At 44.7% G+C, this 15,339-nt stretch overlaps 1 protein-coding gene across 5 annotated transcripts in view; it reads left to right on the forward strand.

Moving 5' to 3' along the window:
* The window catches only part of ZNF217 (zinc finger protein 217), a 39,352-nt gene extending 24,913 nt beyond the window's left edge, over nucleotides 1-14,439 (forward strand). For all 5 annotated transcript variants that reach the window (XM_082643379.1, XM_082643380.1, XM_082643378.1 and 2 more), the window contains 5 exons: nucleotides 125-1,892; nucleotides 5,723-5,839; nucleotides 7,220-8,746; nucleotides 10,211-10,342; nucleotides 12,248-14,439. In XM_082643379.1, coding sequence (XP_082499505.1) covers nucleotides 500-1,892; nucleotides 5,723-5,839; nucleotides 7,220-8,746; nucleotides 10,211-10,320 — 3,147 coding nt within the window. In that variant the 5' untranslated portion in view covers nucleotides 125-499 and the 3' untranslated portion in view covers nucleotides 10,321-10,342; nucleotides 12,248-14,439. The remainder of the gene's footprint in view (nucleotides 1-124; nucleotides 1,893-5,722; nucleotides 5,840-7,219; nucleotides 8,747-10,210; nucleotides 10,343-12,247) is intronic.
* Nucleotides 14,440-15,339: the final 900 nt, after the last annotated feature.

The following is a 15,339-nucleotide window of genomic DNA, read 5'->3' on the forward strand; positions in this document are numbered from 1 at the left end:
TTAAAAGTGAAGCAGCTGAATTAGGTACATTCTGTGCTTCGTGGGAAGGACCACTGTGAGTCACCGGCCAGCCTTCTCTTTTCTCTGACTGGAGCTAGCCGTTTCTATTTTTTTTTTCCTCTAGGTTTTGGAAATCCCTTGTCTCCAGGTTGCTGGAATTGACTTCTTGCTCAACTGAATCACTCACTTGATGAAGACAAAGAGGACTAATGCTTTGTGCTGACTCATCTCTGAATCCAAGCACTGGGGAGTCTGTCTGCCTGGTTTGTGGAAAGATCCAGTGATTGTTTTTATCACTGAGCTTCCTGAGACTTCTGAAGATAAGAAGTCAGAGGAATATACACTTTCTTTTGAATTTTCATAACATACTTGCTCTAGTTTTGAAGCCTCGGGCTGCTGGGCGTGTGAGTGACAAGTCTTTACAAGTGGCCTTATTCCAACTCCAGAGATTCCTCACCCAGATTCTAATTTTATATACAATCCTCAAGAGACAGGAAACATGCCAACTCAATCCCTCTTGATGTATATGGATGGACCAGAAGTTATTGGCAATTCTCTTGGCACCCAAATGGAGATCGATGATGCCATGACAATAAAAGGGACCACCGCTGTTCCTTTCAGAGCCACGCAGGAGAAAAACATAATCCAAATAGAAGGGTATATGCCCTTGGACTGCATGTTTTGCAGTCAGACCTTCACACATTCGGAAGACCTCAATAAACACGTCTTAATGCAACATCGGCCTATCCTCTGTGAGCCCGCCGTTTTGCGTGTTGAAGCGGAGTATCTGAGTCCTCTTGATAAAGTTCAGGTGAGAACAGAACCTCCAAAGGATAAGAATTGCAAGGAAAACGAAGAACTTAGCTGTGAAGTGTGTGGGCAGACGTTTCGAGTCGCCTTCGACGTTGAGATCCACATGAAGAAACACAAGGACTCTTTCACTTACGGGTGTAATGTGTGTGGCAGAAGATTCAAGGAGCCCTGGTTTCTGAAGAATCACATGCGAACGCACACTGGCAAATCGGGGGCCAAGAGCAGACCGCAGCCAGGCCTGGAGAGCCCGGCGACCATCAACGAGGTGGTGCAGGAACACGCGGCTGAGAGCGTCTCATCTCCTTACAAGATCTGCATGGTTTGTGGCTTTCTGTTTCCAAATAAAGAAAGTCTCATTGATCACAGGAAGATGCACACCAAAGACACTGCTTCCGGTACCCGCAGCTCACAGACAGACACGCAGCAGGAGGGAATGCTGTCTCCGGGGGAAGAGTTGCTGCAGTTCTTAAACCTAAGACCCAGGTCTCACCCTGAGATCGCGAAGAAGCCGGCCAAATGGATACCTCAGCTGGACCCGTTCACCACCTACCAAGCCTGGCAGCTGGCCACCAAAGGGAAGGTCGCCGTGTGCCGAGAGGTGAAGGAGCAGCCGGGCCAGGAGGGGAGCACTGACAACGATGAGTCCTGTTCAGACAAAGAAGAGCTGGGGGAAATTTGGAACGCGAATAAAAGCCATCCCGAAGGTTCCGGAAAGTCCAAGACAAGTAAAAGCGGTTGTCCAGGTCTCTCACAAGATAAGGAGAAGCCCAGACACCCCACCGGTGAAGTGCCTTCTGTGGACGCAGACCCCAAGTTAGCCAGTAACAAAGAGAAGCCGACACATTGCTCCGAGTGTGGCAAAGCCTTCAGAACCTACCACCAGCTGGTCCTGCACTCCCGGGTGCACAAGAAGGACCGCAGGGCCGAAGCCGAGTCGCTGCCCATGTCAGTGGACGGCAGGCAGCCGAGGACCTGCTCTCTGGACCTGCCCCCCACCCTGGAGGACAATGGAGCCATCGATCGAGAAGGTGGCTCTGAAGACGGGTCCGAGGATGGGCTTCCAGAAGGGCTCCACCTGGGTAAGCTGCTGGGTGGTGCACTGCCCCTCCTCTGCTCGGTGCCAGAGGACACTAGCTGGTTATCAGGGTGGGGAGGTGGGTTTGAGTCCTGGCTGTTTCTGGTGTCATCCCACTGTTGTAAGTCCCTTAGCCTCTCGGGGCCTTCACTTTCTCATTTCTGTAACAATAGGGTGGAGTTAAAAAGGCTTATTGAGGTTTCTTCCTGTTCTAAAAGTGATGTGATTTCATACTTTGCTAACAAGAGACACACATTATTTTATTTTTTTTTAAACCAATCTTTACTTTTAAATTAATTAATTAATTTATTTTTGGCTGTGTTGGGGCTTTCTTTAGTTGGGCGAGAGGAGGCTACTCTTGGTTGCAGTGCGCTGGCTTCTCATCATGGTGGCTTCTCTTGTTGTGGAGCATGGGCTCTAGGCGTGCGGGCTCAGTAGTTGTGGCTCACGGGCTCTAGAGTGCAGGCTCAGTAGTTGTAGTTCGCGGGCTTAGCTGCTCCATGGCATGTGGGATCTTCCTGGACCGGGGCTCGGACCTGTGCGCCCTGCACTGGAAGGTGGATTCTTAACCACTGTGCCACCAGGGAAGTCCCAGGACACACGTGATTTTACCTCGTGCATCGGTGCTGCTTCGCTGGGGCGATTTTGCCCCCAGTGGACATCTGGCACTGTTTGGAGACAGTGTTGGTCGTCACCACTGTGTTGGTGTGTGTGCCACTGGCACCCGGTGAGTGGAGGCCTGGGATGCGCTACACATCCTCCCAGGCACAGGGCAGGCCCCCCCCGTGCCAGTAGTGTCAGGGTTGAGAGATGCTGGCCTTCCCTTACAGTTTCCCAGCATTTCTGGTCTTAATCTATAAAAACAAGTTATCCTTATATGCAGTGCACTTCCCTTTCTATCAAGGGCCAGCTTTCACACGTTTATTCCAAACGGATATCTGTGGGCACAGATCAGTACTGGGAATGGTTGTCAACCAGAGAAAGAGTATTAGGCCATTTGGTGCTGCCTGGTCCCCTGTCCTTTGTGTCTGGGGGCAAGTATTCATTCACAGTCAGCTCATTCACTGAAACAATTTGTAAAGTAAAGAGAATGTGAACACACCAAAGATGATTTAAAGATCTCACTTGCTCAGTCAAAATTTTAAGGTAGTGATGGCATTTATGGGAAACGGAAGCCATCGCTGAGGGCCTGTTGACCTATCTCTTGAGTCCCAGTGGGCGTCATCTAGGGCAGAGGACTCCACCTGTGGTTCAGGTTGTGCCCGTCTTCACGTAAACCACAGCTTCTCTATCCATTTAATAATATTTTGTTTGAACAGAGGATTCTGCTGCTGGAGAACACTGAATAAACCCCTGCATAATCAGCACAGGAATGATGAGAACATGAATTAGTCTTAGAGAAACGGTATCATTTACAGACTGGTCTTGGGTTTAAACATATGCTGGCCTCTTGCATTGTAACTTGACTGTGTGTTGATGTCTCTAAGAACCCCGTGTGTGAGATCCAGGGTGAATGTGACCAGATAATACATCTTCTCTGAAGCCGGTGCCCAGTTCTTTTTCTGATCACAGGATGGATGTGAGAGCAGCAGTTTTCATATCAAATGTTTAGCATGTTTAGAGTTTCCGGGGAGACAGGAAACCTAGCACTTAGCATGCTTATAATCTTCATTTTTCAGAAATCTAGAAAACGCATTATGGTGTCTTAATGACATCATAAACGTGACTTTAAACCAGCCCTCCAGTTTTCTAAGTGATTCCTCTTAGTGGCAGTGCTGTTCGTGGGCCTGCAGTAATGGGGAGATAATGAAGCCTGTGAGATAGATGTCCCAGTGCCCTGAAAGAAATGAGCTAGCCGGTCACATCCTGCCAGTAGGTGGTGTGGGCGGAACTGGGTGGAAAGCTTGGGCCCAGTCGGCAGGCAGATAGAATAGCCCGTGAGAGTCGGGAGCGCCAGGACTTGCGTTGAGTCTGGTTCTCCCACTGCCTTGTTCTGGGACCCATTTCGTGTTGCTTAACCTTTCTTTGCCCTGATTTCCCTGTTTACAAAATTGGTTCATTGACCCTTGTCTTCCACCTCCCAAGGATGATTTCAACTGCCTATTTATAAAAAGTCCTTTAAAGGGCAGCACAGCAAAATCACAGGTGGTGCCGAAGGAGCAGGAACCAGGTAGATGTGGACGTTTCATGCCCTTTGTGTTAGAATAAAGGCGTTTCATAACGTTGGGGATATGATGCAACATACCGTAAATCCTGGCACATAGCTGGAAGTATGAAATTGCAGTGAGGTGCAAGCCCAGCTACAGAGTTGGGTGTGATTGTCAGAGAGCTGGGCATTCCACATTAGGGAATGGACTTTCATGAATTAATATTATGATGTGGTCTTCTAGTCTAGATTTATTTTATTGTTATGTACTATCAGCCTGGCTTTCTTTAGATTTACTTTTGAGATCAAAGAGCAGAGTAAATAATTTATCTTTATTGTTTTCAACTTTAAGCTTTAAATAGCTTTAATAATAGTTCATGTAAATTATTTTTAAAAGTCTTCATGACACCTTTTTAGATCAAGGGTTGTCTCTGCTGTCTTAGAGTGTCCGGAGGTTTAGAGGTGGCTACATTGTCTTCAGGGAAGTTTAGGGGTGACAGAGATTTTATAGTCCTGTCTTTTTTTTTTTGGCCGTGCCTTGTTCCCCGACTAGGGATTGAACCTGGGCCCTCGGCAGTGAAAAATGTGGAGTCCTAACCACTGGACCGCCAAGGAATTCCCTATATAGTCCTGTCTTTATTGTACCTGGAGGCTCACCGTGGTTTACTTATAAGTTGCTTTTTAAAATCAGTGAAATCTATAATCTAGACTGCGGAACGTGGAAGGAGCCAGGAAGAGGCCATTTAGTAGGGAATTACAGTTTTTCAAGGCAAAAGGACAAGTTATGCTAAATTTAAAGAGATGACCCGACTTATGTTGTAGTCATATTGTGATGTATGTAATATGACATAATTTAATAATATAAGAGGAGGTTCATCTAGAACTTACGCCCATATATGGCGAGCCGGTACTTTAACTGCAGCACGACTGTCTGGGAGGGCTGCTCTGTCCTCCTCTCATTAGTGGCCCCCCCAGGACCTTCCTTTACTCCCCTGTCCTGATCAGGCCGCAGAGAGTGAAGTTTAAAGTTCAACCCCGTGTCATTTGGGGACAGATTTTGAGTTGTCAGGTACATTTTGCCCGTGTGAGTGCTTGTGGATAATACAACCTGCTTTCCAAAAACGTTGCTGAATTTTGACAAACTTTCCTAGGTGTTTGCCCAGGGCCAAGCTTTTTTATTTTCTGTAAAGATTAAGTTGTGCTCACTGCCCTCTAGTGGTAACTTGCTTAAGCTTAAGATAAAAAGTTTTTCCTCTGGTGGTTGGGAAAGTCAGTGATTTGTATTGGCTTGGTTTTCCAAATTATTTATTCTGAAGAAGCTGGTTATTCCAGCCTGTGTGCAGGTCCAGCTTGAGTTTGCCAGGTTCTGCGTGTCTCAGACTTGTTGGGAGAGCGGACAGCTGCCCGTTGGTTTCAGTCTATTAAATGGTCCTGTGATCGAGGTAGATGAAGAACTGAATCTTTAACAGTGAACTCTGCTGTGCTCAGAAAAAAATCTGATGCACACGTGCTTTAATACTGCAGGCAACCTCAAAGCAACATTTGGCATGTTTTTAGCCAATACCTCATATAAAAATTATTTTATACTTTCCAAAAATGCTTCTATCAAGAATCTTTAAGAGTCAGCTCGCCCTGTTCACATACTTGAGCCATCTTCTTACATGAATTATTTTTGTTTCTGTTTTAAGATAAAAATGATGATGGAGGAAAAATAAAGCATCTTACATCCTCAAGAGAATGTAGTTATTGTGGAAAGTTTTTCCGTTCAAATTATTACCTCAATATTCATCTCAGAACACATACAGGTAAGGAACTTCTTATATTTGTTTACAGCATGTATTAGTTCAGAGGATTATGATGTAGTTCTGTGTCTGATTTTTTTATTTTTTTTTATTTTTTGCTTTATAACAAATTTAATCAGTTATACATATACATATGTTCCCATATCCCCTCCCTTTTGCGTCTCCCTCCCACCCTCCCTATCCCACCCCTCCAGGCGGTCACAAAGCACCGAGCTGATCTCCCTGTGCTATGCGGCTGCTTCCCACTAGCTATCTACCTTACGTTTGGTAGTGTATATATGTCCGTGCCGCTCTTTCACTTTGTCACAGCTTACCCTTCCCCCTCCCCATATCCTCAAGTCCATTCTCTAGTAGGTCTGTGCCTGTATTCCTGTCTTACTCCTATGTTCTTCATGACATTTTTTTTTCTTAAATTCCATATATATGTGTCAGCATAGAGTATTTGTCTTTCTCTTTCTGACTTACTTCACTCTGTATGACAGACTCTAGGTCCATCCACCTCATTACAAATAGCTCAATTTCATTTCTTTTTATGGCTGAGTAATATTCCATTGTATATATGTGCCACATCTTGTTGTGTTATTCAGATATTCTGCTAGATCCTTGGACTAGCTTAAGGATATATGTGTAGTCTGTTGATTGTAGCTGTCATTTTGATTCCTTTAGTGTCATTGTAACTTGAACTGTTCTTGTTGTGAAGTTAATTTCTCCTTTATCCTAACTCTCATTAAAACCTCTTTAACATTTTTTAATGCCACAGCTCTTTCGCATTAATTTTTATGATTTAGAATGCAATGAATATATTTAACAATCATTAATTTATTTTTAAGTTTATTTTAATTAATTAATTTTGGGGGGGCCGTGCCACACGTCTTGTGGGATCTTAGTTCCCCGACCAGGGATTGAACATGCGGCCTCGGCGGTGAAAGCGCGAAGTCCTAACCACTGGACCGCCAGGGAATTCCCAGTAATCTTTTCTTTAGGCTGTAGAAGCAGCTGTAACATAATGGTTTAGGAGGCTGTGTGGACTTGAATTTGCATCTCTTCTGCTCACTGGCGTACAACCTTAGGCAAATTACTTAACTCTTCTGCGCTCCCATTTTCTTAGCTGTAGAAGTGGGATAATATTCACTCCCGTAGGGCTGTTACGAAGATTAAATGAGATAATTTTAAAGTGTGCTTTTAAATTTTTTAAATTAAAGACGTGTTCACGTTTTCAAATATTTGGGGTAGAAAGGGTGATGAAGCAAACAACTCATGACAGATCCTGGATGTGAAGATTAATAGACAAGAAGGGAAAAGGAAAGGACCCCATTTTCTCTGTCTTATTTGTTTCGATGCCTTTCATAAACTTCTGTAATAGAGTGACATTTCTTGTTTTAGGTGAAAAACCATACAAATGTGAATTTTGTGACTATGCTGCAGCCCAGAAGACCTCTCTGCGGTATCACCTGGAGAGACATCACAAGGACAAGCAGACTGATGCTGCTGCTGAAGTCAGGAACGAGGGGAAAAACCAGGAGACGGAAGATGCACTTCTAACCGCTGACAGTGCGCAAACCAAAAATCTGAAAAGATGTTCTGATGGTGCCAAAGATGTTAAAGGCAGCCCATCTTCAAAGCAACTGAAGGGGATGGCCCCTGCCTTTCAGAACATTCTGGGCAGTGCTGTCCTCTTAGCAGTACACAAAGATACTCAGGATTTCAGTAAAAACGCAGCTGATGACAGTGCCGATAAACTGAGCAAAAATCCTGCCTCTGCTTATTTGGACGTGTTAAAAAAGAGATCAGCAGTTGAACCTCAGGCACACAACCTCACTTGCAGAACAGAAGTGGACGTGGCCCCTCACCCAGACGGCCGGGCGGCCCATCACGTCCAGGTCGGCCACAGAGAGAAGAAAGCGGAGGTCGATGCCGACTGTCAGGAAAAGCCCTTAAACTTATCCCTCGGGGCTTCCCACTGCTGCCCGGCAGCTTCTTTGGGTAAAAGTGTGACCACGAGTACCACCTGCCCGTTCTGCACCTTCAAGACATTTTATCCAGAGGTTCTAACGATGCACCAGAGACTAGAGCATAAGTACAACCCAGACAGCCACAAGAACTGTCGGAACAAGTCTCTGCTTCGAAGTCGACGGACCGGATGCCCCCCAGCTTTACTGGGGAAAGATGTGCCTCCCCTGTCGAATCCCTACAAGCCCAAGCCCAGGCCCGCCTTCCCAGCGCAGCCCAGACCCGTGCCGTCCGAGAAAGCGAAGCCCACCCCCCCGGGGCCCGGCAAAGCCCCTCTGACTTCAGGGATCGACTCCAGCACTTTAGCCCCCAGCAACCTGAAGTCCCACCGGTCGCCGCAGAGCCTCGGGGGGCCGGGGGCCGCGGCCCGGCAGCCGCCTTCCGAGATGTTCGCCAAAGCCAGCGCAACCCCGGCCCCGGCCCCAGCCGCGGATAAAGCCAAGCGGCTGGAGCCCAAGCCCAAGCCTCAGCCTCCTGCCGGGGCCCCGGCCCAGTCCGCCTCGGGCGCCGCCCTCAATGGCTATAACGACCACACCCCCAGGAATGACGGCCTCTGGGCGCCGCCGGCCCGGGACTACTTCTGCGGCCGCGGCGCCGAGCCGGACGAGCCGCTCCCCAAACGGGCGAGGGTCGGGGCCCCGGCCCTCGACGGGGACCAACCCGGCCCCCACTACCGGCGGCCCTTCGACCTCCCCAAGTTCCATGTGGTGCGTGGCCTCACGTCGCTGCTGCCCCCCGAGTGCGCGTGCCCGCCGCCCACCGCGCTGCCTGCACGGCCCCGCTTCTTGGCCACCGGTGAGGCGGACGCGGCCGTGCTGCCCGCGCAGAAGCCCTTCGCTGCGGCCGGAGCTCTGTTCCCCTGCGGCCCCGCGGCCCCTGCGGCCGGGTCGGCGCTGGAAGGTGGGTGTCCTGGAGGTGGGGGCTTCCGGGAGGGCGAGACGTTCCGAGACAGGGCAGTGGTTCGGGGCCCCCAAGCTCAGCCCTGCAGGACGAAAGCTTATTCCCCAGTGTTTCATTTCGCTCTTTTAATTTAATTTTCTCCCTGGTTGGGAGGATGGTGGAAAGCGCTTGAGGACCCAGGAGTCTGATGTCAGGTGTCATTTACGCCCGCTCACCTGACTTCATCGTGGTCTAGTTTTCTCCTTTGTGCGTGTGTGTTGCGTCCAGCGCTCCAGCCCAGCCCAGCCCAGCCCAGCCTGGGAGGTGGGAGCCCGGAGGTGGGGTACTTCTGTCCAGGTCTCACCACCCCTACTAGACTGTGAACTCACTCAGGGCAGAAAATGCGTTTTATGTAACTTTGATATGTAACCCTGTCAGGTGCCCGGCACAGGGCGGTGCCAGGGGTGCTCAGTAAATACCCATGAGGGTCCTTGATCCACCAGAGCAGAAGGCTAAGAACTGCTGGTTAAACCATCTTTTGAACAGCTTGATGTTCAGACTTACAGAACTGTACTGCCTTCTTTAGCCTTTGTTAAATATTTAAGTGAATTGTAAAAAGCACAGTTTTTCCCCATATTGTCCATGACGCTGATAGATACTTTGGTGTCTTTAATGCCCTTGCTAACCCATGACAGTTTCATAGAGGTGTCTGACACATACCTGTGCCTGCAAAAAAGTAGATCAGAGTGTCGTGGGGACCTGTCCCCCTTGGAAAACGTGATGAAACCAACATGCCTTCTTTAGTCGGATATAAACTCTGCAGGTTTGTCCGCCCCAAAGGGACAAATCCATTTTGAACCTCTCAGGTTGTATTTATTTCAAATTAAAGATTCTGTGTGGTGACAATGCTCTGTCAACAAGGATGGCTTGATGCCAGTTGATCTGGTAGGGACAGCAAATTAAAAAACAATTGCTTTCATACAGTCCAGTGACTTTTATAAAAATTCTGATGAAGAGATCATTTTTGCTGCCTTTTGATTAGAAGCGTCCCTTTTTTTCCCCCTCCTTGGCACTTAAAATGGACATGAGTCATAACTGTGTCTTTACTTGAAGAGAAAAGGCTCTGTGTTGCAAGTAAATCAGTCTTTTTTTCCCTCCTCCTCCACACAGTTTTGTTCATGATACACAAAGGTTTAAAATCCTTATGTTGCTGTTTCCTCTTAGCTTTTTAATTTTTACTAATGACCACCTAGCACTTAGATAATTGTAGCTTTAGTGACTTAAAATTCTGTGCTAAGAAATGTCCTCATGGCATTTAAACACATTTCACCTTGTAAGTAACTTTATAACATGTATGCATCTTATGTGTTCTGGTCACATTATCAGTTAGGAATTTTGAAAATTGACTTCTAACATCCCACACACATCTTACCTAGCTGTTGAACTTAATTCTAAATGCCCTTTTATGCTTTTTTTTTCAATCAGGAAAAAGGCCTGTGTCCTATCAACACTTATCTAGCAGCATGCTACAGAAGAGGAACTATGAGAATTTTATTGGGAACGCACATTATCGACCAAATGACAAAAAAACTTGATTTCCTATTTTGGGGATGAAAGGTGAGCACATATAATGTATTGATTTTACTTAATTGAAAATAAACCATCTAGCTTATCCAGTATAATAATAAAAAGTAAAACTACTTTGAATTTGACTTTTGAAGTGTCTTAAAACAGAGTCCTCCCGGTCTCTGCATATCAGCGGCGATGATAATGGTAAAAACAACAATAGCAACTGGAAGTTACTAAGCATTTGTTTCATGCCAGGCGTTGAGTGAAGTGTTTTATCGCCATCAGCTCATTTAATCCTTCTTACAGCATCAGGTCAGGGGTTAGCCAACTGCCCGCCACCTGTTTTTGTCAATAAAGTTTTATTGGCACACAGCCACATCCATTCCTTTACATATTGTCTGTGACTGCTTGGTGCCACAGCAGCAGAGGTGGGTAGTTGTGACAGGGACTTCATGGCCTGCAAAGCTGAGAATATTAACTGTCTGGCCCTTTACAGAAAAAGTTTGCTGATCCCTGGGTTAGGAGGTCCTGTGCCCACTTTACAGATGTGGAGACTGAGACTTGGATTATGTAACTTGCCCAGCGCCTTACTCTGCCTACTTTTGGTTGTAGGTCTGCACGGTCCAAGGCCTGTGCCCCAACCCTCCAGTTTAAGAGCTTGTTCAAAGCCTTTATAAATCCTTATCTGTTGGGGGTGGGGAGTGGGACAGAGCAAGTAGGTTTATTTCGACTTGTTGGTTCACATGGCAAATGTATCTAACGGTAGCTACCCCAAAGCCTCAGTGTTCTTGGAGCTGTACACGTGTTAGTTTAGTTACTTCCAAGTTTGGGCAGAGGGCATGATGTCTGTGTGAGAGTCACACTAGGACGCTTTTAACAATAAATTGAGTGGAAAGATTGGGGCTCATGGACTGATGTAGTTCCCTCCCAGATAACTCTTGTCCTGTCAAACCACCACCATATCCCCATGGAGCAGACTTTTGACTGAGTGCCTGCTAGATCTAGGTACAGAGATAAAGACTTACGGACCAGGGCAGAATTTCTCCTTCTGCTTTCACTGGGACACATGGGGCCCGTCAGCCTCTGCGGCTCTACATCCTTCTCTCCCGCTCAGGTGATGCCAGTGGTGTGAGACTGGTGTCATCACAGGAATGAGATTAGATACACTCTGCCTTAAAACATGAAAACAGCAAATTTATAGGTTGTAAGCAACAGATTGTTTGCACTGCATGTAACAGCAGGTGGGAACCGTCCTGTTTACCCAGCTCGGCCTCTTCCTGCAGCCTCTGGGCTACTCTGCTTGCATTTCTCTCTTCCCGGGAACATCCTTCCTGCACCCTCTTTGCCAAACAACCTCGTTCTGAGACTTCAGGACCAGCTCACATATCATCTCTGCAGAATGTTTGCCGGGAACTGGGGCTTCCCTGTTTGTGTTCCGTCTGAGCTGTGGTTCTTACCCGTTTGTGCCCATCTTACCTGTGCATCGGGCTTCCACTCCAAGCTAAGCTGAGGAGGAGTCTCCTTCATTCAGTGGCTGGCCCATCGCTGGGAATTTCAGCCATACAACTTGATAGGTGTTGGCTGAACAAATACTGTTACACTCTGTGCCATGATTTTCCCTTTCATAGGGTATAAACTTCCAGAGTTTCTTATAGGTGGCAGTTGCCTTTGGCAACTGTGTCAGATACAAATTCTGGTTCTTGGTTAACTCATCTTCATTAAATCACTGTTAAGTATATATTAGCACCCCCTAAATATTAGTGCAGCTTTTATTTATTTAGACTCCCGAGACTTTGGTCACAAAATTTAAGCTTAAATGGAACCCATTGCATTTCTAGATCCCTTTAGCTCTATTTATTTATTATACTTTTTTTTTCTTTTTTAAGGTTTTTGTAAACTGTACTTAGTTTTATCCTAATCATTTTTAAACCTTTCCCCCCCACCCCTCCTTAGGTCTTGATGGATATAAATGTGTACTCTCCGTGAAATTGAATTAGTTCATCTTTTGAAAAAGCAGATGGTGAAAGCTACTGAAATAAGCTGTGATTGTACTGTACATATAACATATAAAGAACACTACGGTTTTGTAAAGTTGTTCTGTTAACTTTTGTACCAAATAGCAATAAAAACTATAGTTGGAACAGTTGGGTTGTACACAAATGGAGACCGGACATCTCTATTTTGCCCTGAATAATATTTTTTTTAGAATTGACCAAATAAGAAGTGGAGTTTTTTTGCATACTTGAGCGCTGCTGAAAAGAAATCATTTGGGCTGGGGGGTGGGATGGGGAGAAAGTATATAACGCTTGCACCTCAGGTAAAACTGTAAATATATGTTGTAAACCTGCTTGTTTAAAACTGTGTGTATTCTTTTCTCTAATGTTGCTCATCACTTTGAGCATGTTTCTGCTACTTGTCCTCTTTCATTTAAAATGTATGTTTTTTAAAAAAGAATTTCTCAATGATTTGTATTATGTTAAATCCTCCACAGTCTGTTGTCTTAACAGAATTGTTAACAGAAACATTGACCCACTATGAATATGTGCTGCATGTATGGAGATCAGCCATTCTGAATTTGGTGCCCTTTTACTGCAAATTTCAGTATGTCATCTGAGAAAGACGCAGATCCACAGTCCTTTTCTGAGGGAATGGCATGGTTTGTGGGATTTTTAAGTGTGTGTATCTACAGGGAAACATTTCCTCTGTAAGCCAGCCACACATTGAATAAGCATACCAAATCGTATGTGGAGTTACTTAAATTTGTTTTCTATCAAATTTATCATTTTTGTTGGACAGTTCCTGGGTTTTTCTGGCATTTGCCTAAATTCATATATGAAAATATAAACACTAAATTGTACATGTGAATTATATGTATATTGGAAACAATTTTAAAAGAAATGAAAGTTTCGGGGTAAATTTTAGGTTTGCATTTGGAAGTCTTGGTGTGTCTGGCATTTGGGTTAACTGTGGACACACTGAGGTTAATTACAGACACATGGATTTTGCAGGAGTGTGTGCTGGCCAAGTTTTCTGGTACTCAGGGGAGAGGTGATCTGTTTTGAGACCTCAGTTGTCTTCCCATTTTTGGTTGTTTTGAAGCAGCGGCGTTTTTCTCAGTGTACATGCAATTTGGGTTTTAATGAGAGGCTAGCCACCAGCTGGCTTACTAGATGTTTTAAACTTCTGTTCTCTTAATCCGCCGTCCATGGCTGAGTGTATTCTGCAGTACCTGGGTTTAGCGACCACAAAATACTTCATTAACAAAACTGTTTCAAAAATAAATTTGCACTGTTAATTTTTCTTGCCCTGCCCTTCTCCATTAGAGCAAGGGTAATGTCCTCAAAGAATCCTGATGTTTTTTTGTTTGTTTTCATTATGCAACATGACACCTACTCGATAGAAAAGTCTTAACTCCCAGGTGAAAAGGGAGACCTGGTTTGAGATCAGTCTGCTGGCATCATGAAGTGCTTTGTATCAGGAAAGTGTACACTATTTACCTTTCTTCCTGTTCACAAGCTGAGCCATATGTACATAATCTAGATTTTTGTTTTCATAGTTTTGCACTTTTATAGCCTACTTTTGAAGATTAACACATTTGCAAGATGATTGACCTGATCCTTACCTAATCCAATGAGTGTTACAGAAAGCTTGCTGTGATGATAAATATAAATCTTAAAACGGGATACATGATGATAGAGGGCTGAAAGTTAAATCTGTATTTAAAAAAAAAAATCACCAAATCTATTTGAAAACAAGTCAATTCGTGTTATGCTGAAATTTCGGGAGGCTTTCAGATTTCTCCTTTTTAACCACATTTCTGAGTGCATAAAAATATCAGTTTTTTTTTCTTTCCACAGCCCTTGTATTCCAAAATATGTTTTTTTTTTTTTTTTGGTCCATCAGTATTAACTATTGGGATACTACTGGTTTTGTGTGTTTTTTTTTCTTGGAGACAACAGTACATATCATAGAGGTACAATCTGTTGGAGTTTTGTTTATGTATTTATTTCATTCCAGTTTGATTTATTTTAATTGTTGATACTTAAGTTGTCAAACCGTAGACATTACTTGTTTTATTTATGATATATTTCAGCTTAAAGTTATGTTATTATATGTGGATGTAAATATAGATTTGGTGTTTTGCAGTCTTGGGCTTTGGTCTTTATTGTGTCCCTGCTTTCTGATTTTGTTTTAACTTTTTATAAATGTAATTTTAGACATACACAATAATAGATTAGTATAATGAGTCCCCATGTGCTCGCCAGCGACACTTTGCCAGTCTCTTCGTGATTCCCCACCCCTTTCCTGAGTATTTTAAAGCAAATCTTAGACATGATTTAATTTCATTCCTCAGATACTTCTAAGTATCTCTAACAGATAAGGGCTTTTCCTGATCACACCTAAGTAAACGGAAAATGATTTCTCATAACTGACCTCCATGTCTGTCTGCATTCCCTGGTTGTCTCAGAAACATCTTCTGACAACTGGTAAGTTGCAGTCAGGATCCAAACAAGATCCACTTACTTGGTTTAGTTGATAGGTTTCTTAACCCGATTTTCATCTTAACCTTCTACCCCCCGACACACACACACACACACACACACACACACACACACACACACACACACACACACACACACACACACACACACACACACACACACACACACACACACACACACACACACACTTCATGACATTTTATTTATTGAAGAAACTGGGTCATTTGTCCTATAGAAGTTCTCACTTTCTTGTTTGGGTTTATTGCATATTTGTGGTTTCATCTAACCTGTGTCTCCAGCCTCTATATGTAGTCCTATAAACGGGTAAATAAAAGTCTAGAGGTTTAAAGTAGATCTCAATTTTGGGGAGGTGGGGGCTTCTTCATCCCATCGCACTTCAACTGCATCACCTCTGGACATTTACAATGTGTGACTGTTAACTACTTTCATGTATTCAACCCTTTTTTTCTGTACAGTTTCTCAAATAGCTAAAGTTCAAAATTTTGGCATGGATAGGCTGACCATATCTTAGCCTGGCTCAGG

Source organism: Mesoplodon mirus, assembly GCF_964341445.2.
Source record: "Mesoplodon mirus genome assembly, chromosome: 15".
In the NCBI taxonomy this organism is placed as follows: domain Eukaryota; kingdom Metazoa; phylum Chordata; class Mammalia; order Artiodactyla; family Ziphiidae; genus Mesoplodon; species Mesoplodon mirus.